Source organism: Corvus hawaiiensis, chromosome 3 (assembly GCF_020740725.1).
Source record: "Corvus hawaiiensis isolate bCorHaw1 chromosome 3, bCorHaw1.pri.cur, whole genome shotgun sequence".
Lineage (NCBI taxonomy): Eukaryota > Metazoa > Chordata > Aves > Passeriformes > Corvidae > Corvus > Corvus hawaiiensis.
The window spans coordinates 32,972,759-32,993,751 of record NC_063215.1 but is presented as its reverse complement, the minus strand read 5'-3'; the positions used below and the strand labels follow the sequence as shown (position 1 = coordinate 32,993,751).

General features: G+C 39.0%; 1 protein-coding gene across 3 annotated transcripts in view; it reads right to left on the bottom strand.

Annotated features, from left to right (window-relative positions):
• SENP6 (SUMO specific peptidase 6) overlaps positions 1-15,042 on the bottom strand; it is a 70,922-nt gene extending 55,880 nt beyond the window's left edge. For 2 of the 3 annotated variants that reach the window (XM_048296516.1, XM_048296518.1), the window contains exon 1: positions 14,820-15,042. In XM_048296516.1, coding sequence (XP_048152473.1) covers positions 14,820-14,868 — 49 coding nt within the window. In that variant the 5' untranslated portion in view covers positions 14,869-15,042. Of the gene's footprint in view, positions 1-14,217; positions 14,270-14,819 lie in introns of those variants that run through there. The other variant, XM_048296517.1, reaches the window with a different exon arrangement.
• Between the last annotated feature and the right edge of the window lie 5,951 nt (positions 15,043-20,993).

The following is a 20,993-nucleotide window of genomic DNA, read 5'->3' as shown; positions in this document are numbered from 1 at the left end:
TTTTATTCAGAGGTAATTTAGCCTCTCCCAAAGCCAAATGACTTTACAGAGGGAACAATGAAACCAATTCTGGTCTCCATTATAATTTCCACAAATTCAGGTTGCATGGTCACAAAGCTCACTGATGTGAAGTTCCTCAAATACCTCCGCTGCCTTTTTAAAATGCTGGTATCATGCTAGCTACCCTCCTTACCTGTAGCAGAAAGATGATGCTAGCCACAAGCAACACACTATAGTCATTAGCTCCTTTATCCCCCAGTTCCTCTTACAACCCTTGGATGAATGCTATTTGATCAATCCTGCCTTGTTCAGACTTTGCTCGATGTACTACAGTTTCTTCCACTGATGCTTCATTTTGAGTTGTACACTCTCTCACATTCCTTATTAAAATATATTCTGGCATGAAGAGCTAAGTGTTGCCAAAGTGAGTACAAGCAATTCCATTATTCAGCTATGACCTTATATACACTCCAGAGCCAGCTTTTACAACTGGGTTGTCTCCTGATCCTCCAGTTACTCATCAAACTTTCCTGCTGAGTTTGAAGAAAAAGTTATCAACTGTTTTCATGTCTGTTGGGAGTTACTAAACAATTTTTCCCCACCTCATTATAATTACAGGTTAAATCCACCAGCTTTTGTTATTATTCTCTGGTTTATTATTCAGATAAAAGATCAGATTCAAGAACTATGATGTTTTATTTCAGATATTATACCTCACCCTGCTGTTTAGCCAGGCCAGCATTTGGGGGTCCATTTGAAATCTACTTAAACAAGCAGCATGCCTCCTATATGGTATCTTTAAATAACTCCCAAGCTGGCTACAAGTATTTTACATTAGAGCTGCATCTTTCCTTTCCATTTCAAAAAGTTTCTTAGTATTTTCTGTAGTCCTTTTTTTAATTAAGCATTTCTGTATTGGACAGTCTGTCCACTGCTACTGATCAGTGCAGTCACCCATGGAAAATGTCTTAGTATCCCAGTTCTGCTCACTCAACTCTGGATCAATTTTCACACTCTCCAGCACTCTTTGTCATAACAAAAATGTAAATCTAGAAGTATACCATCATGTTCGATAGAGTGTTTACCTGAGTTGCTTCATCTGAACGGCCACTTCGTATCTGGGTCTATACAGGATTTTTTAGTTTTTTAAGGGGATAACAAGTAATCGTTACACAGGCTAAGCTGCTGACTATTTTGTACGAAGATTTAAATTTGGAACCTGAGCTGGGGCGATCCCAGATATGAGTACAGACTGGGAGAAGTCACTGAGAGAAGCCCTCTGGAGAATACTTGGGTGTTCTCATGGATGAAAAGCTGGGTATGAGCCAACAGTGTTCACTGGTAGCCCAAAAGGCCAACTGTATCCTGGGCTACATAAAAAGCTGAGTGGCCAGCAAGTCGAGGGAGTTGACTCCACTCCTCTACTCTGCCCTACTGAGACCCCAGCTGGAGTGCTGCATCCTGCTCTGAGGTCCTCAACACAAGACAAGGATCTATTGGAGTGGGTCCAGAGGAGGACCACAAAGACAATCAGAGGGTGAGAGCACCTCTCCTATGAAGACAGGCTGAGAGAGCTGTGATTGTTCAGCATGAAGAGGTGGCTTTGGAAAGATTCTACTGCAGTCTTGCAGTACCTTAAGTGTCTTACAAAAAGGGAGAGGGATTTTTTATATGGACAGACAATGACGAGACAAGGGGCAATGATTTTAAACTGAAAGAGGGCAGGTTTGGATTAGATAGAAATACTATCAAAGAAATACTTTGCTGGGAGGGTGGTGAGGCACTGAAACAGGCTGCCCAGAGAGGCTGTGGATGCCCCATCCCTGAAGTGTTCAAGGCCGGGCTGGATGGGGCCCTGAGCAACCTGATCTAGTGAACAGTATCCCTGTCTACAGAAAGGGGGTTGGAACTAGATGCTCTTTAAGATCACTTTCACGCCTAACCGTTGTATGATTCTATAAAGTCAACTCACCAAAGAAGCCAGATGCATTTACTGTCCACACAAAGATCAACTTTTCTAGAAAAGTTACTTTTTCATATGTATCACTGGTTTGCCAGAATAACTCCCTACCATCCCCTGGAATACAACAGCAGAGACCTTAATATCTCTATTGCACACATAGAAACTTCTATAAATCTTTCATCTGCTGAGATGTCATCTATTTCTGTGTGTACAAGAACCATCCTAAACATGAAATCTAAATCAAGTAAAGGTTTGGTTCAGGACCCAGATGCATTTTCAGGAAGACCTGAAGTTTACATTCTTTTTCCCCAGTTGCTGGTAAAGAGCAAGCCTCATCTTACAAATGATTACAACACTGCAACTGCAACCAACTTATCAGATACTGCAGTGTTCACGCTGAAAATGTAAATTAATTTAAATGTACTCAGAATCATTGCCTTCATCCAGACTCATATTTAAATAAATGAAAAAGAATGCTTCTAAGCTTTCTAATCTGTTGCTCATTTAGAGTCATCAGATATATTGTTAAGAGGATACAAGTACTCATAAAACTCTGACACAGAAATATTTTTTCGTTTACTTTCCCCACTGCTTCATTATTTTTCCAGACAGGCTTCTATGCAAAACAGCTTTTTATCTTCTAACTTTGATACCATCAGCTCTACTATATCAACTGTTTAACCACAGTGAGACTGCATTTTCACAATCTGGAGCAGCACTACATGAACAGTTTTACAGGCCTCTCACTCTTCCTAAGAGCTGCAGATTCTCGCTCCTGTCCTGCACCCTGCATTGGTCAGCACTGACAAAAAAGCTGGGGAAGGAAACTAATTCAGGTAAGAACCCCTTGAGCAGCAAGGGAGGGGAAACGTTATTTTTCAACCACATCAGTTTGCTCCTCCTGTTTAACCACACTAACCCGTGCAGCTGTGACAGCACAGCAGAGGTAAGATCCATCCAGGAACTGAAACTATTTTAAGTACTACAGATACCAAAGAAATTTCCATGGAATTGAAGCCTAATCTACATTTATAGGTATAGATCTAAAGATCTAGTGCTTAAAAGATGCTTTAACTTTCCACTCCCTAAATTAGCTGCAGAGGCGAAAAAACCTGTCAAAGCACCTCCAATAACAAGCAGTAATCATAACCTGATAGTAGCTGAGATACTATGTGAAGCAGAGAGTTCAGTAGCGAAGTTCTATGATACCAATGTAATGGATACTAAGCACGGACATTCCTTTGCACATGAAGGGAATTCAGTTTGTCAGCTGCCTAACAAAAACCCCCACACCCTTTCATGAACTTGATGTCAACAGAAAACCAATGATAGAGAGCATTCACTCCTGGACGAAAGTGTTTATATGCTCCTGAAAAGCAAAAGCATTTACGAAAGTTCTGCACTTCAAAGATGGAAATCATCTGCATATTCCGGTAAATGACTAGGGTTTTTTTCAGAGCTTGCATGAACATTGGGCTGCTTACGTTGCAGGATATTGCACTGATTACAGGACTGAAGAACACAGAACTGTGTAAGTTTGATGATTCTCTGAACAATTTAACATTTTTTAAGTATTAACAAGGAATAATAGAGGAGGATAAGAGGATAGAGCTTTGAAGTATGTTGAACTTTTTCTTTGTGATGCCTTTGAAACTTCTGGTAAGACAGCAGTGATAACCACACAATGGACAACTAATCCTTCTTCACCTTTTCTACTGATTCTCTCAACAGAGCTGCAGAGGCATCCACCCCATCCAAGGAGGCCGCCCTTATGACAGCATTAGAAAACAATGCAGAAGTACTTCAAGAGGCCTTCTTTGTTTACATCAGCAGCAAAAGGAATGCTACAAAAAATTGTGGGCATTTTCTGCTCAGTGAGACAGAAACCTAGGGACAAAAGACATGGAAAAAAAAATTAAGAACTTGATCTTTTTTTTGTCACCCCAGATTTCACTGCTAAGTTCTGTCTTCTGACCTCACAGTTCCTCAACTCTATCAGCAGAATCTGCAGGAATGCAGTATCACCCATTGTCAAGGAAGATGTGATTAAGGAACACTTAAGCTAGTTGTACCCAAAGACTGGAAAAACATCATTGCACTTCAAGAAGGGCAACAAGGATGATCTGGTGAACTACAGGCTAGTCTGCTAAAAACACAACTTATTCTATACCATGTGTGTGCTCAAGAGCGGACCAGATTGACCTGAGAGGCAATAGAGACTGGACAAATCCCTGAGCAACCTGCTCTAACTGGGCCTGGCTTGAACAGGATGTTCCAACCCATATGATTCCAACCAGCTGTCAAGTAAAACCAGTGAGTATTCATAGGTATGAAGCATCTCCTAAGGCAACTGCACATCACAAAAACTGCACATCACAAAAACTTCCAAAAAGAAGTAGCTCAGTCACTTTTCTTCTTTTCCCTCTCTAAGTAAGTCTGACACCCACTCAAACTCTCCACACAAGTAAAATAATTTGAGTAACACCAAAAACAGGAACCAACAATAAACAGGGAAAAAAGGAGAAACAAATAAACAAAAAAGTAATTTTTTCATCTCCAGCATCATGAATTCTTTACTTACCTAAGACCTCTATTGCTAGACTGGAGATATATCAAAAATTCAGAAATTAGGAAGAAAGTTTTGTTGTTTTTATAGGAAAGGTAAGTCTAAGAGAGATTTTATAACATATAATATCTTCCTATTTTATAGATTAAAATAGGGAATAAAAGGTGAGGTTAGGCTAAGAGCAATTTCTGAATTGCCAATTTACTCTCAAAATCCAAAAAAAAATATAAAGCTCACAAGCCATTTCAAGGAAGATGAGAGTTGAACAAGAATTCCAGAATACAATTTCTGTGGTAAATCAGTATGCGATGTTAATCACACATGATCTCAAATTCTGAACACTGGAACAGTTTTAGAAGATGAGCAAAACACAGCAGGAAACTTTATAGTGTATTATGCATGTGATTTGCACACTTCGTTATGCACCATGGGATCCATCTTCATATAAAACCTAAGCTTGTGCAACTGAGAATACAGAAGCACTAAACAACAGCAATCTATTTTAAGAAAGTGCTGAAAGGCAGTTACATACAGAGTAAGATTAATAACCCAGCCAAACTACCTGGAAATTAGGCAACTGACACTTCGAGAAGGTTTCCACGCTTGCTGCAGTAATTGGAACACCAGGCTAAAATAAAGCACTGTATCTACATACCAAAAGGAAGAAGGAAAAAAGAACTTATACTACTTAATACTTCTGGATTTATCCTGTAAAGTTTCATAGATGATGTCAGATAGATACTATCCCCTTTGTAAAAACATACAGAAATTAAAACTCCAGAAAGGTTCCACAATCTCTGCAAGAACTTAACTTGCATCTGCAGGACAGAAGAATCATACTCAGAATGGTTTTGGTTGGAAGGGACCTTAAAGATCATCTAGTTCCAGCCCTGCCACCATGAGCAGGGGGGAGACCTTCCACTGGACCAGGTTGCTCAGAGCCCCATCCAGCCTGGCCTTGAACACTTCCACAAGAAATGTTTCTTCTGTAAGAAGAAACTCTAAATGTAATTAAAGCAGAAAAAAAAGCAAGACACCTCTTTGATGTTGTCAATTGTTCAAAATTCACATGAAATGGACAGCAAAAAAAGTATACAAAGAAAATTATCAACAACCTCAATTAAAAAACCTCAAAAATTTGGTCACATGAAAAAAGTACATTTCAGAAAAAAATTGAGTAGGGAAAGTATGATGAAAGAGTTAGTTAAACTAAGTGGTGAGAAAAATATTTCCATTTGCCTTTCTGTAAAGGCTAAATACCTGGGGTTTTCTCCTATTCTTAGAGACACTGGCACGCTTTCCTACCCATACAAGGCAGCAGTCAGCTCAATTGGATTTCTGATATGGCTGAAAAGTAACAGACTAGCTTCACCAACACTTCTCCCCACCCCAAGGACTAGTTTTCTGTCAGTTCAGCTCCTTCAGCCAACTTGCCATGAAGCCAGTGAAGTGCCAGTATTTATTCCAGCACAGCTGTGAGCGCTGTCTCTGGGAGGGGCAGCAGCTCTGTCCCTCTGAGCAGCACCCAGCAGTGGGCCTGGGTGTGTTGTCAACTGCTGGCACAATTCCTTGTGTGGCCATACAGCATGGCCCCACACACAGGGTCTTGCTATGACTCTGCAAATGCACACACAGTTAAAATCTATGCACATTATGTCTGTTAAAAAAAAAAAAATCAGAGAAATCCAACACAAATATAGGCAACAGCCTTCTGCTCAGACTAGATACACTATATAGCTTAACTCCCTTTGCAATTAGCAATCATCAATGCAGCAAGGTATGAAATAATGCAACTACAGACTGCACTAAGAGCACTGAAGTCTTTGCAATGGAAGTACCAAACTTCCCCAGACCTAACAACGAGTTTAAGGAACGCTGACAACTGCTAACTATGTCACAGTATACTAACATCCATTAAGCAGGCTTTATTTTTTAAAAAGCTAAAAAATCACTTTAACATCCCATGAAAAACAAACATTTTCTCAGTAATTACTCATAAAAACAGCAAAAGTGAAGTACTGTCAATCGACTAATTTTTAGTAAGACATGCCAGCTTGCTAACTGAACCTAGTTATAAAACAACTTTTCAAGAAACAGCACTCAAAAGACAGCTAAATCAAAATATCACACTTGTTAAGCGACCATCCTGCAACCAGAGATGAGGTTCAGCTGCATCCATCCAAACATGAAACTCCTGCTTACCTTGATCTTTAAGTTCTTTCTTCCACCTAATGAGTGACGCCTTTTACATGTAACATAGGCTTTGCTACATGATAAAGAACATTTTACTTTATCAATGACAGATAGTTTCTTGTAGTATTTATCAAGTAAAGATTCAGCTATAACATATTTGCCTTATGGCAGAACTATTAAATCTCCATTGAAGCTTTACTGTCCCAGTGAGAGGTATATGCAATTGCAATAACCTGGGCCAGAGCAGTCCTGAAGTCCACTTTTGAAAGTTTACTCCCAGTTGTAAAGGATCCTTAAATTGTCCCTTAAGCAGTAAGCCTTGGTAGAAATAAAATTACAACAAACTCCAGTAAATGTTTCTAGAAGTGAGCCTCAGAAATTACAAAGGCAATTGTAAATATGAAACCTAACGTCTACTGCATAGTTCAAATTCTCATCTAATGGGGTCTTGAATAATCTTTCTGTTAGACTGTCGTATTAAATTCTGTCATCAGCAGGATATTCATATTTTGCTAAATGAGCCATAAAAATTGGACATGTCAAAGGAATACAACATTATATCCCCTGACATTAATAAAAATACATCAGCAGAATGAATTTTATACAAATGAAACAAGTGTATGGCATTGAATAAAAACACACTCATAAAAATAACAAATATTTTGCAGCTGTTTCTTACAGACATAAATTTCTAAGATTACATATTATTAATCATGTCACATAGTAATATGTTTTACCACACCAGCAGAATATTACTGGTATTTTTCGTTCCTAAAACATTGTTGTGGGAAGTCTTACAATAAAAATAAACAAACAAACAGAATCTCAGGGAGATATGAGCAGGGAGACTTTGTTACAGCTCATATGGTCTGAAAACAAACAAACAAAAAGCCAGGGGGGGCTTAACACAGAGTTTCTGAATCATCACTATTCTTTATCTATAATGTCTCAAGAATAAATCAGAGAAAGATACCACAAAGTCTTTCAAATTCTTCTTTTATAGGAATTACTGGGACACACACGCAGAAGTGTTTCCTTGCCTCATGCAGTGCTTACAGCCCTTGTCTGTTAACAAAAACTTTTTAAAGGCCTGCTGATCAACCTGGGAAGAATAACCACAGCCCGTTAATTTATTCCCTTCAGTCTCCAGCCTTCACTATAATCTCGTTCTTCGCAGAAGGTAACCTGCTATTTAAAATAATTGTGTTTCCTTGCGCAGAATAAAGCTGCTCTTACACTAAAATACCCATTACGAAGTTTAAGTTATGTATTACACCTTAGCCTGACTTAACAGATCACCAGGCAGAGATGAAAGAGGGAATGTTCTATTCTTCTCAAATGTAGAGGCTGTATGTTCTCTCCAATCCAAGCCATTGTCCTGCATCTACCAGTTACCCTTCAGTGAGCAAATTCAACAGAGGTTTGGCAAAGGGCCAACCTGGCAAGATAGAACAGAGCAAGTTCAATCTCTCTGGCAAGAAAGTGGTAAGTCTCCAGGGTGGTGGAGAGTACATGCAGATCTGCTTCCAGAATGGAGTCGCACCCACTAACATGACATTCAGACACCAATTACAGACTTTACTACAGCTTAAGGTCAGTTTAACCTGAAAATATTAGGTATGCTAGGCTGCTGAACACAGAAACAGTAAGTTAAGAACAAATGCTTTTAAAAATTATATGTGTAAGATGAAGCTGCCAACAAATTAAATTCTATACCATGTATAAAAACAGTAATATTTTACTAATGCTTAAATTTTCTTCATAGAAAGTAAGTCCAGAGCATTAGACAGATTTTAACCTATGAAAAAATATCCCTACCTTAAAAAAACCTCCAAACTGAAACCAAGTGCCAAAACATGGGCCAAAAGAAAGGAACTTAACAAATGTGCTCCCCTCACCTCCAATGCAAGTGCCTTTTAGAATAACCAAGTTAAAAGAAGAATTACATTTGTCCTTTTTCTCCAAAACCGTAATTTGCTCCTGTTATCTCTACACTATGCTCCACCACAACAGCTCCATTTCTATGTGTTTTCTCAGCCTCCTGCAGCACCTATCCTGCACACTCTTCCACTCCTTCCTTGGCAACACACAGATGAATGCATATGCTGTCCTGTGCCTGAAGTCCTCTCACTGCTCTGACCCCTTGATTCCTCAGCCACTGAAAGAACACCAGTGAGCAGCAAACTGAATCATGCTCAGGCAACACTGAAACCTTCGCTTCATGGACACTAATTTTGACTTCTCTGCTTAATGGAGTGAGCAAGTTTCACAGAACTTCTGTATTTGTACCTGTGAGATCTTTACACCTCTGCAAATAAAAGGGTTTAAGTTCTGGAAAAATAAAAGTTATGCTACCCGTGTTTGTGACTTGTAATAAAGCACCAGCCAAGGACATTAAGGGCGGTGAGGCACTGGAACAGGTTGCCCAAGGGGGTTGTGGATGCACCAACTCTGGAAGTGTTCAAGGCCAGATTAGATGGGGCCTTCAACAATCTGGTCTAGTGGAAGGTGTCCCTGCCTATGGCAGGCAGGTTGGAAATAGGTGATCCTATTACTGGGATGGAAGGACGCAAAATTATGAGGTGACTCAAAAAACCTTCATATTCTTATAAAGCAATATTTAAAAGTGACAAGTTTGGTGGTTACTCTCACATTTGATGGTTAGTCTCACATTATAGGATATCTGCTACAGCACAAAACACCTTGATGCTCCTCAGTTACATCAAATACGAGACAAAGTTAAAACTACAGACTAGGTGAATTCTGATACTGCACCAAAATCCATGTACAGTCTTCCAGGAACAACAGTAATAAAAGCCAAACTTGCTGTTGAAACCATTAAAATAAATAATCTATTTTATCCTCGTACATAAAACAAGAAGGAAAAGGCTGAAATATCTTAACAGGCTCATATCTGTGCAAGCATGACTTCTGCTAACTGTTGGTTTAATGTTTGCTATCAAACCACATATGAATGTTACTATTTTTGTTATTACTTTTACTTTTTTTATTTATACTTACATAAAGAAGAGTGTAAGAGGGTAAGTGTTCTCTTTTAGGAACATTCTCATTTAATTTTTTTTTTTGCCACTAAAAACCACTAGAAATTCTGTACTTTTTCTGAAGAAAGAGTAGTGCTTTACTACCAAATCCAAGTGCCAAAAAATAGTGGATGAGGCATCCCAAACAAGACAGTTACTCTTACGCCAGGAGCTTTTATGTCCCACTTTGTGAAAACTTAATACAGTAGTAGTTGGTCAGGAAAAACTACCAAATAACAAATGCCTCCACAATGAAAACCAGAAAGTTGCACTCAGATCCTTTACACTTCAGAAAGCTCAGGACAAGCCTGAGCTCCTAGAATCCTATGTCTCAAAATTAAGAAAATGATGATGTGAAAGAGGACTGGAGAACAGGCTTTTACCTTAGAATGTGCTCCCAAGCATATTGCAACACATGTTATAGAGCAGTAAAAGATAAATTAGGTTTATATTTAGTATCTTTCTACATGCTTTAAGAAGCACCCTGTCTTTCTTAATATTTCATGCCACCCATCACCCAAGTTAGTCAGGCATGTATAAAAAATAAGACAGTAAGAAATGTTTTCAGTTTGACTTCGTTGAGGAATAGTCCTCAACAAATGAGTTTCATTCATAGAAAATAACCTGTAATTGAAGTCAGTAACAAGGTTTCCTATTCTCAAAGCCACTGGAAAGGACAGCTGGACGTTCTTCAAGTCTAAGAAGATACATGTGCAGTGCTGGAAAAAAAATTCTGAATGCATCAAAGGACTGGGACATATGAACAAGCCATGTCACAAACTTCGCACTTTCTCATAAAAAACACTCCTAAGAAAAACAGAAGAAACGGAACCTGCCTGGACATTGATGGGACAGATGCAAACCAAAGAATTCAACAGGATTAAGCAGGAGTTCAGATAGACACAGAAGATCAATGATACTTGAAACAACTCTTCCCCACACTTTCAAGCTAATCGTAATCTCCATTAGATCACAAACAAAGCACCAGAGACTGATTAGAGACAACTACAACAATTAATAATTAAATTTCACTGTTAAGAGAAAAATAAATATAAGAGTCTTGCAGGTAGAAAAGTCTGGCAGGTAGAGAACACTCAAGTGTTCTACCTGCATATAAACTCCACTCTACCCCCCTAATTCGTATTACTCCAGTCAGAGATTTCTCAGTATGATTAAAAACAGAAACAAAAAAAGAGAGGAGAGGCTGACCACCACTTCAAAAGGTAAATCTGTTAACTCTAAACTAATACACAAAAGCTGTACGTTTCTGTACCACCCCAGAATCTCAGCTACCTTGAAGAAAATATTTAAGTCTACAACTCCTGCTTTAGTGAAGACAATTCTTTACATGTGAACTGAAAGAACAAAGCAGTCTTCTGGTGTCCTCTGGCAGACAACTGTGAAGTTTATACTGCTGCTGCTAACGGGTAGTTCAGATAGTTTTCTCTATTGTTATTAGGAAACCTGTAGCCAAGAAATAGGAATGAAAATCGAGCAAATTCCTGTCAGGACTGCACTGCAATACCTCAACAAGTCTGAAGCTAGGGACTGGCAACGTTCCTTAGAAAGGAGATCCTCAAAATGAAAATTCAATACTGGTTCCCAGTATCACTACTGTAATCAACAGGAGGCTGAAATAAGAAAATAGGAAAGAATAATACATTTCTCCCTTCTTCTGGAAAATATTTTAAAGTTTACCTATTATCTACTGCATAAACATAGGCAAACGTTAAATTTTGTGCTGGAAAAGAGGAATACAATTTCCTTGCAATTCAGTAATAGTGAAGGAGGCAGAAAACAAGAGTTCCCACAATTTTTCTCCAGGGTAATGATCAACAGTACTGTCCATTCCCACATGTTTAACATGCCTCCTACTTTAAATCCAAATGAATTTGCCTGTAATTTTTTATATTTTAAGTGTGACTATCAATTAAGAAACACAGGAACTTCTCCAGACAGAAATCTCTAATCACTAAACTTCTCCTCCTCCACATCAGGAAAGAATTCCCATGTAAGAGAATTACTTTGTTAGTGTGAATTTCTGCATATTTGGCCATAACTTTGAAACAGCAGTGTAAAAAAGCAAGTTCAGAACAGTTTTAGTAATTTCACTTGCATCTAGATTAAATAACAAAAATAGAGTACTTTTCATACTTCTAACAGTCCTGCCACTGCAAGTGAAGTAATCATGTAGGCCCTGTATATCCACGTGTATGTGATCACTATTAGCACTGCTTCAGAATGGTAACAAATGTAGCTTTAAAGAGTCCATTATAGTCCTAGGGATCTTTTCCACATTTCCATTAAACAGTCTATACAATACAGAACAAAAAATTATGCACATTAGATATACAGAACTGGACAAAAAACATGCACTAGTATGAACCACTATGTTCAAGAATGGTATTATTCAGCAACAAATCAATCATTCAAGGAACACCCTTCCAGAAAGATCATTTTGTTTTCACTGCAGAATAGAATAATAAAAATATTAAGAGGAAGCACTTTTACAGTAGAATGACAGACATTATTTCTTCACAGCAACATCTGTTACACTAAATGAAAGAAAAGCAGTATCTCACTGGACATGTGGAACCAAAACCAAAATTCTGAACAACTATCATATGGAAAAGCAATTTATTTCACTTAACTCTACATTTATCTTAAGTCTGACTGATAGTCAACATAAACAGGAGAGCACCAGAAATATCTGTGTACATGTATGTAAACACACACACACACACATATGAAGGTACATATTTAACCAGCACAGTATCCCTTAGACTGAGTTTAACTGGTGATAGATCTAACATCCACTTCACCCAGACTTCTTCCATTCTGCACATTTAAGGCAGGGATGGACAGGGAGTCCTGGCCCGCCCCTTTGCCAGTCTTTAAGAAAACACTTCTGGAAACATCAGGTAAACAATTTTTGGTTGTTGCTTAACAGCCTTTAAAGGACTCCACAAAATATACACTCTCAGAAAATTATAAATACAGCTCTAGGCTCATGGATTAATAACCATCATCCAGCAATAGAAGTTGCCATATTTCCTACTCTACACACTTTCATCCCCTTTTTTTTCCCCATTATACTTGTTTCACAAATCTGGCATTCTCGTGCTTGTCTAGTTTTTGGATAACAGTGGTTCTAACATATTAGGTTGATACAATATGCTACCTTTCCAGATTACAAAAAACCTCAATTATGTATGTATGTATTTATAGATATTCTATACCTGTACTTTTTTCTATAAACATTTCTAGTAAGTACCTATCAAATAACATATGAAAGCCTTTCCCCTTTGCTTCAAATCAGTACAGATTTTACCAGCTCTTACTAAATCTGCCCCAGTATGACTGTCCCATTTGGACTTGGGCCACCCCCATAAATTTTTGTAACCACCATCTACACTAGATTTTCTTCACACGTGGCTGCATATTCTTAGGGTTTCTACCACATCATCAGTCCTAAAATGAACGTGTCCCCAAACAACGGGGAAATACAAAACCAGCTGGTAACTCAGTTCACCCATCGTGGAACACTGAAGCTTCAAATGGAGATGCTATCCAGTGTTATGTTGCTCCTGCTGTTGGAAAGAGAATTTGTAAGCAAAAAAAGTGTGGATATTGCATATAAAATCCGTCTTTTCTTAGCCACCTGTCCAGCCAGTAAGTACTCAAGATGGACACAGAAGACAGTGACTAGTCATCACCTTGACGCTTTTAGCTGTCCGCACAAAACTCACTTAGGCTGTGGAGAATTCAGGAAAAAAATGGGAGTGTCTGCATTTCATCACCAAATCCTTTAAAGGTGTAAGGGAGGTAACATGACAGCTGTTATTAACCAGAGTTTCTGAACATCAGAATTCCAGATTAATTATTCAAAACAACAAGCAGTATTTTGTTCGCACAGTACATCTATTCCAGAACATCTAGTAATAAAAAGCCAATATCCAACATCCTGCAGCAAAAGAAAATCTGCAAGACCTTATGTTCTGTGCAATACAGGTACTGCAAATCTCCAATGCCAAACTTATCCCTGACTTGAAAAACTCTGCTTATGAGTACATAATTTCATTAATTTTTCTTTGTTATCATCATGGTAATTTGGCAGAATTTAGTAGGCTGCTGGCCTATGCCATCAGGACACATGCTTATAGCAATTTTGCAAGATTACAGTAGTACATTTTTTGATGTATCAATGAAACTGTAAAGGCTCAACAGTTTAAAAATATTCCAATTTCAGGAGGCTTTTTCCATTATAATTAAGAGCTTTATAGTGAAAAAAAAAACCTCAAAACACCAAACCCGTATTAAAAAAAAAAAAAAAAAAGTCAGGGCTTTATAAACGCAAAAGGTTTTTTTCAAACGCTGGTAATAAGATTCATCATCACCTTCGTATCACAATTATAAGCATTATCCCCCTCCCAAAATTAAACTCAGTCCCAAACCTTTAAAGGAGCCTTTTAGGAGCAGGCGAAGACTCATTTTATGGTGGGGCCAAAGAATACGGGCTAGGCCGGAGCCTGGGAGCGGACTGAGGGCAGGGCAATGCAGCCCTGGCCTCCCCTCTCACCCAGCGCTAACCCTGCCCGGCGCCCCCAGCCCACCGCGCGCCGGGCCACGACTGAGTCCTGCCGCTGCACCAAGCCCGGGCTGCTCTCGGCGCTGCCCCGACAAAGGAAAGAAACACCGCACTCCCAACCCCTCGGAACAGTAAAAGAAAGAAAGAAGGTGGGGGGGGGGAAAAAAAAAAAAAAAAAAAAAAAAAAAAAAAAAAAAAAAAAAAAAAAGAACCAAATCGCCCTCACTTAAGCCCTCCCTCAAAAGCAGGTCTCTTTTCACCAGACCTAACCACGGCACCCACCCTTCCCCCACCACGAAACCACCTCTTATTGTCGTCGCACCCAAAGGGGACCCATTACCCCCACCCCCATATGAACTCACACGCCCGCCTCCCCCATTCCCCAGTTTGTGCCGTGCCCCTTTACTGGTCGCCAAAAGGGAAACGCAGCTCAGGGGCCACATTTCCCCGGCACAGCCATGCACGCACCTTCCAGAAACAAGCTGTCTCTGCAGCCGCCGCCGCCGCCACCGGCCATCTTCCCGCTGCCGCGCAGCGCTCCCTCACTCCATCGCCCAGCGCGGCGGCGGGGCCCGGCCCTTCCCCCGGCCTGCCCGCCCCCACTGCGGAAGGCTGGATGGCTGACCCGCAACGGCGGCACTACCGCCGAGGCCCGGCCCTCTGCCGCTGCCGGGCCGCGCTGCCTTCCGGCCCCCGCGCAGGAGGAAGCGGCGGCAGCGCGCCCGCTCCTCCCTCAGCGCGCCCGCCGCCGGCACCCCCGAGCGGCTGCAGCCGGGCCCGGCGCGGTGGCCGCTGTTGGCGCTCGTTGGGGCAGGCGGGCCTGGCCGGACTCCGCCGCACGCGCCGCCGAGAATGCGGGGAGGGCGAGGGGACGGAGCGCGCCGCGCGGCCGGCCCTTCCTCCGGGAACGGCGCTTTCCTGCCCGGACCTGCGGCTCTCCCGCCGCGGGGGCCGCCGGCTTCCCCGGCCCCGGGACGATAAAATGGCCGCAGCAGCGCTGCGCCCCGCAATACCTCGGGCTCTCCCGCTCCCTCCTCGATCAGCCTGGAGGCAGCAGCTTTTGGGAGACGAGGAGGTGGCTCGGATAAGATGAATGAAGTTAGAGGAGTGCGGGAGTCCATTGCGGAGTGCTGAGGCCCGCGCCTCTCACCTCGCTCAAGCTCGGGGGAAAAGGTCTTCGTAAGGATCAAAGATTCCTATCAAATCTTAAAATCTTCTGTGGCCTGATCACGGCATATTTAAATCCAAAAGTTGGATTTTGCAAAACGTACAGCGTTGCTAAACCAACTAAAGTGAAATTGCAAGTCATGGCCTCAGGTACATATGACTTTCAGCCTGTAAGGTTTTACGTTTTAAAAAGCTTTCCCATGTAGCAGAAATACAAAACACATGCATCCTTTAAAAACTATAAGATAGTTTATGATAGTGTACAACTCGGGAAAACCAAATACTCCTTTCTTCATCAGGTTCTTTAATCTGGGATTCTGCTGACTCCCCCTTCCCTCCACTTTACTGCAGAATTGGGGAATTTTAATGTCTAAGGTACCTAGTTCCTAACATTACTAATGCCTGAAAACTGAGCTTCCAAAAATGCTTGAACTGAAGAGTTTGTAGACTGAAGTCCTAAATTAGGTAATTTAAAGCGCCTAGTGCATATGAAGATTAAAGGCTAGAAAGAGGAAAATTGTTTTCCTTTAAGTCTTCTAAATTTGTTATTTTTCTTCCCGAATGTACTGTGTTGATACCAACCATATTCATAAGCCAAGTGTGTTCAAAATACTTTTAAGAGTGCTCACTTTTTGTGCAATCGAGAGGCAAAAGGCGGTCTGGAAGACCACAGGAGGTGTCAGAACGCTCCCCAAGTGCTACGTCACACCACCAGAGCTAGCAAGCAATTAGAAAGAATCCCAAAAGCTCGAACAGTGCTGGCAAACCTACGAATCTCAGTCTTCAAAATCTCCTTAGGAAAAAAAAGGCTTCCTGAAAGAGAGATCACAAACTATCCTTGTTTCATTAGTAATGACATTAACAAGAAACGATTAGGAGGAATCGGTCCCAGCTAATTACAGAGAAGCCAGAAAATCATATGTTCAATAGAAACCTAATAGTTAAAAAAAAAAAAAAAAAAAAAAGGAAATTTAGGATCTAATTTTCAAAAATACCCTATCGTATCTCAGAAGGACATTGTCCAGTTCGAGGGTTTACTGCCAAGGTTACAGCATTACTCCACAAAAAGAAATTCTTATTGACAGTTGAGACTAGACTGATCCAGGTCTATGCAATTCTATGCAATTTTTTAAAAACTAAGGATTAGGAGTTATGATTATGAATTATTTGAATAAATGTTTGGTGCACAGTAGTAGACTTATTGATCAAGGTATCAAATACAGCTTCAGAGTTTTAGTGAACTGAGGTGCAGTATGGATTTAAATATCCTTTTAAAGTAGAAAGGATAAGGAAATACACTATCAATCTAGATGCATGATTGATTTTAGACTTTTTGGTTGATAATTTAACATACACTTTTTTATGGAAAAGAGCTGCCCAAAATTGCATCACATTGCACTGTTCTTTTTTCCTTTATTTTGAAGCTCTTTAAGGATGCAAGAGGATAGAATGTAGTCAAAACTCTTACTAATTAAACTTTTATTAGTAGTCTATTCCCAGCCTTACAGTGGTTTGTTTTTTCATTTGAAAAGTATTTGTGAGGGAATGCAATACCGAGAGCACTCAAGTCTTATAAAATCTTTTCAAATCCTCTTAACTTTCCTTGGAACCGGAGGATTTTCTTCATGTATAAGTAACAGAATGAACAATGAGAAAGAGAAAATTGGTATTCTCCTTCCTGCTGAGGGAAATCATAGAGAATTTACTGAGTTTTCTTTCTCTTCTGAAGGAAAAATTTAATTATGTTTGCAGAATAAGAGCCCAGGGAAGACATGCATCAGATCATTGCTTCCTGGCCTTTAGCATCCTCTTGAAGTTGACTAGTCCCACTGTAGGTAGTCGACAATCACAGGCCACAGTGTAAGATCCAGAATTTACAAACACTTGCCTGTGCACAGCTCTGTTGGCGCAGCTCTGTGTAGGGTGGAAAGCTGATTACTTCATTAGGCAGTGATGAAGAATTTTTGTCTCACGTTAGAAATCTTTTTATTTCCTTCCCACAATGAAAAAGTTATTATTAATGAATGTGGCTTAGATGATTCAGTACTGAAAATACTTTACAGAAACTGAAAAGTATTTATTTTTTTCTTTGTATTTCTGATTCTTTCCAGTTACTTCTTGTTTCCTCTATGTTTCTGTAAGGTTAGCCAACAAAATGGGGGTAGCTATTCCTTAGAAACACTAGTTCCTTACTTAAAGAATAAAATGGAACTCAGATTGCAGTTTTGGAGCTTCTGTTGTGGTAGTGTACATTTCTTAGTTTTCTTTACTGGTATATAAACTGTATATAGACATTTGAGAGAATTTATAGGCACCTTGAATATTTTTTTGTTATTTACAACCCATGAACCTGCTCTATAGACTATAAATAACTTATATTTAACAGTCCCATCTTTCAGGAAGTAAGGGTTCTGGGCTGAAGTTAATTTTCACTGTTTTCCATTGTTGTTGTTTGAATTGTTCCTTGAACATATTAATGAAACACAGTCTGTATTCTCAGTTTTAAAAAAGTAACTGTTTTATTGCTGTCATCATGCCCTGCTGCCTAGTTTTTTCCTCTGCAAAATCAGATTTATTTCTTGCCCTACAATATCTTGTTATTAAAGTTATTGCTTTAATTTTAGGAGTTTTTTTACCTCATATTATTCCAGGATAGCTGACGTAGTGTAGGTAGCTCTTCAGGAATGTTCCCAAAGGGAAGAGTTCCATTCGTCCGCTAGGGCTTGCGGTGATACATCAGGATGTGGAAAAGTTTTTTTTGTTTAATTGTGGTATCAAAGATAGATTGTCAAGTAGGTAGTAAATAACAAGAACTGCTTAAGATCATTGGGGCTTTGTCTAAATTGTTTTCTCAACTCCTTCCTTGAAGGAGACCTGTTTTTGGAATCTGATCAACTTACCTCAAAGCTCAACACTGCTGTTGGAAGGTAACCATAATAAACCAATACCTATTAGGTTTTTGCTACTGTTATAAACATTTTGAAATTTAAAATGGCCATTATTCATTGCTGTGGCTGTTGTTTAAGTATCTTTTGCATTTGGTCATTACTGCATTAGAACTATTCAAAGAGAAACAGTTTTGCTTTAAATCTGCAAGTTCTCTTACTGGACAGTGAGATAAAACAACTGTGTTGGGCTAAAAAACATAACGACTAATTAAACATCAAAGTGAGATATATAGGTATAAAAGAGTGATTGAGGGATATGTCAACATTGTTATCCATAACATAGCATTAGATATTACTTTTGGAAATAAACATTTCTTTTTGCAGGGTTAGGCTACATCTTGGGAGGTCATTTTTTATAGAGAAAAAAAACTTAGAGATTTTGTTGCACAGTCTAGAACCATTACATCATATACCTCTCCTAAATAGAAGAATAATTATGATCATGAGAGAGAATGATTTCAAATATATGCATGAAATGATGCTTTAGAAGAAATAGCCAGTTATAAATCGAATATAAAACATTCTATTGGAAAAATAGGGAATAATCTTATGTATTTTAAATATTCCCTAGTGATGTACATAGGGTAAATGTACATTAAATCTTTGAGGCTAAATCTATCTTTAACAAAACCTAAAATGTTGATAGTTTTCTAAGTGTTAAAAGGGGAGCATATAAAAGGCTCAAGAAAAATACATTAGATTTAAGATATATAGAATATACTTTCCAGTGTGTATTCAAAATATATAACTCACTTTATCATATTTTCTATAAGCTTTCTGTAGCAACACTGTTGTTTATCTGAAATAAACTTTTATTTCTCTCTAGTATTTTTATGGTGATGCTCTAAGGGAAATATGTTTTTGCCTACAGACTTATGAAATACATTTATTGATTGTGTTCCAACTTTCAGATTAGGCAACAGCATAAATTTTTTCTTTGTCTTTCAGTATAACTCTTTCATTATTTTACTGATAAGAGCAGAAGTTCTAACTGATTTAAAGAAGGAAAAATAGAAAATGTTTCATTTGTCTTCATAAATAGTATGGCATAATCACAATAGTCTTTCATCTACTAACAAAAAGATATAAAAAAATGTATCTACAGCTTGAAATGCTAAAATCAAAGACTATGTAATGAGGAAAATAAAATAATAGAAATTTTTACTACAATAAAAGTTAAGCATAAATAACAAAAGCACAGCAAGACTCAGACTGTTACTTAAGGCATGTTAGGCATCCAAAAACATCCAGCATACAAAACATACTATGCATTTATGTACAGGGTCAGATCCTGTCTCTAATCTCTTGCTTTTCAAATCAATGGGAAATATGTCTTACGTCAACTTCCAAAGTATGTTTAAACACATTTGATAGATACTGAAACTTCTTTTGTATGAAGTTATACAGAAGTCATTCTCATGATCACATGTGGAGAGAAATACAGGTTCTTAATTGCCAGCTAAACGAACTTGCAGATGGCCTTTTTTTAAAATGGTCTCTTTCACATTAGAAAGGGACTTTTGTAGCTGAAATCTTTGGCGATTGTATGTCAATAACCATTAGCTTAAAGAACTTTATGTTACCAGAGAAGGCTTGTTTAAAGAAATGCATGTAATAAACAGAAAATATCTAATTGATACTGCTTCAGTAGCCTCACACCTCTTGCAGGAGGATCACCTTTTCCCTTCCTGTCTGTTCCATTAGATGGTTATTTATCTAGAGCTTTAAGAATATTTGTGCTTCAAAGCAATTAAGGCAATCTTTTAGCAAAAGTTGTTAAATGTTTCAAATGGGAAACTTTTGTATGTATTGGAATCATGTTTCTAAAAACAAACTACACCAAGGGCTCATACAGTGGTAAATATTAACCTGTACACGTACAAACAAAAATACATTCCAAAGCAAAGAAAACGGTCAAATTTTCATACCTATGAACATGACCCATGGGTTTGTAGCAATCATAATGAAAGCAGAGGTAAAAAAATCACAGCATCCTCCCTGTTCTCAATTTTCATGACTTACTCCCCTACTGCTGGCGAAGACACCAAGTTTGTTCCTCGTAAATTCCCCTTCTAATCAGAAGAACTTCTGAAACCTGTTTCCTGATACATAGGAGATCAGAGATCTTTCTTGGTACATAGGAGATCAGAGATCTGGACTATGAAGGTGGATGTGATCCTGTCAGTGCACTGTACTGGTTAAGTACTGTAGTGTGCTCTGTCTCGTCTGGGAAGTGGAGCCAGTTAAAGCATATGTAGCAATAACCATACTGCAAATAGTGGAATCCACATAATACAGGATTTGAAACAGGTAAAGGGATAATTTCATTTGTCCTTCTGCCTAGAGTTACGACTTAAAATGTCACTAGTATATGCCTTTAAAAGTCCAGTTTAAGACTGATCTTCAGGCTCCACAGATAGTATGCTAGAATGGGGGGAGTAGGGAGGGTGTCCATATTAACCTGAACAATCTTTTCTAGAAATAGGTTTCTTCTTCTTCAGCTGGAATTCACTGTGCACTTTTTAGT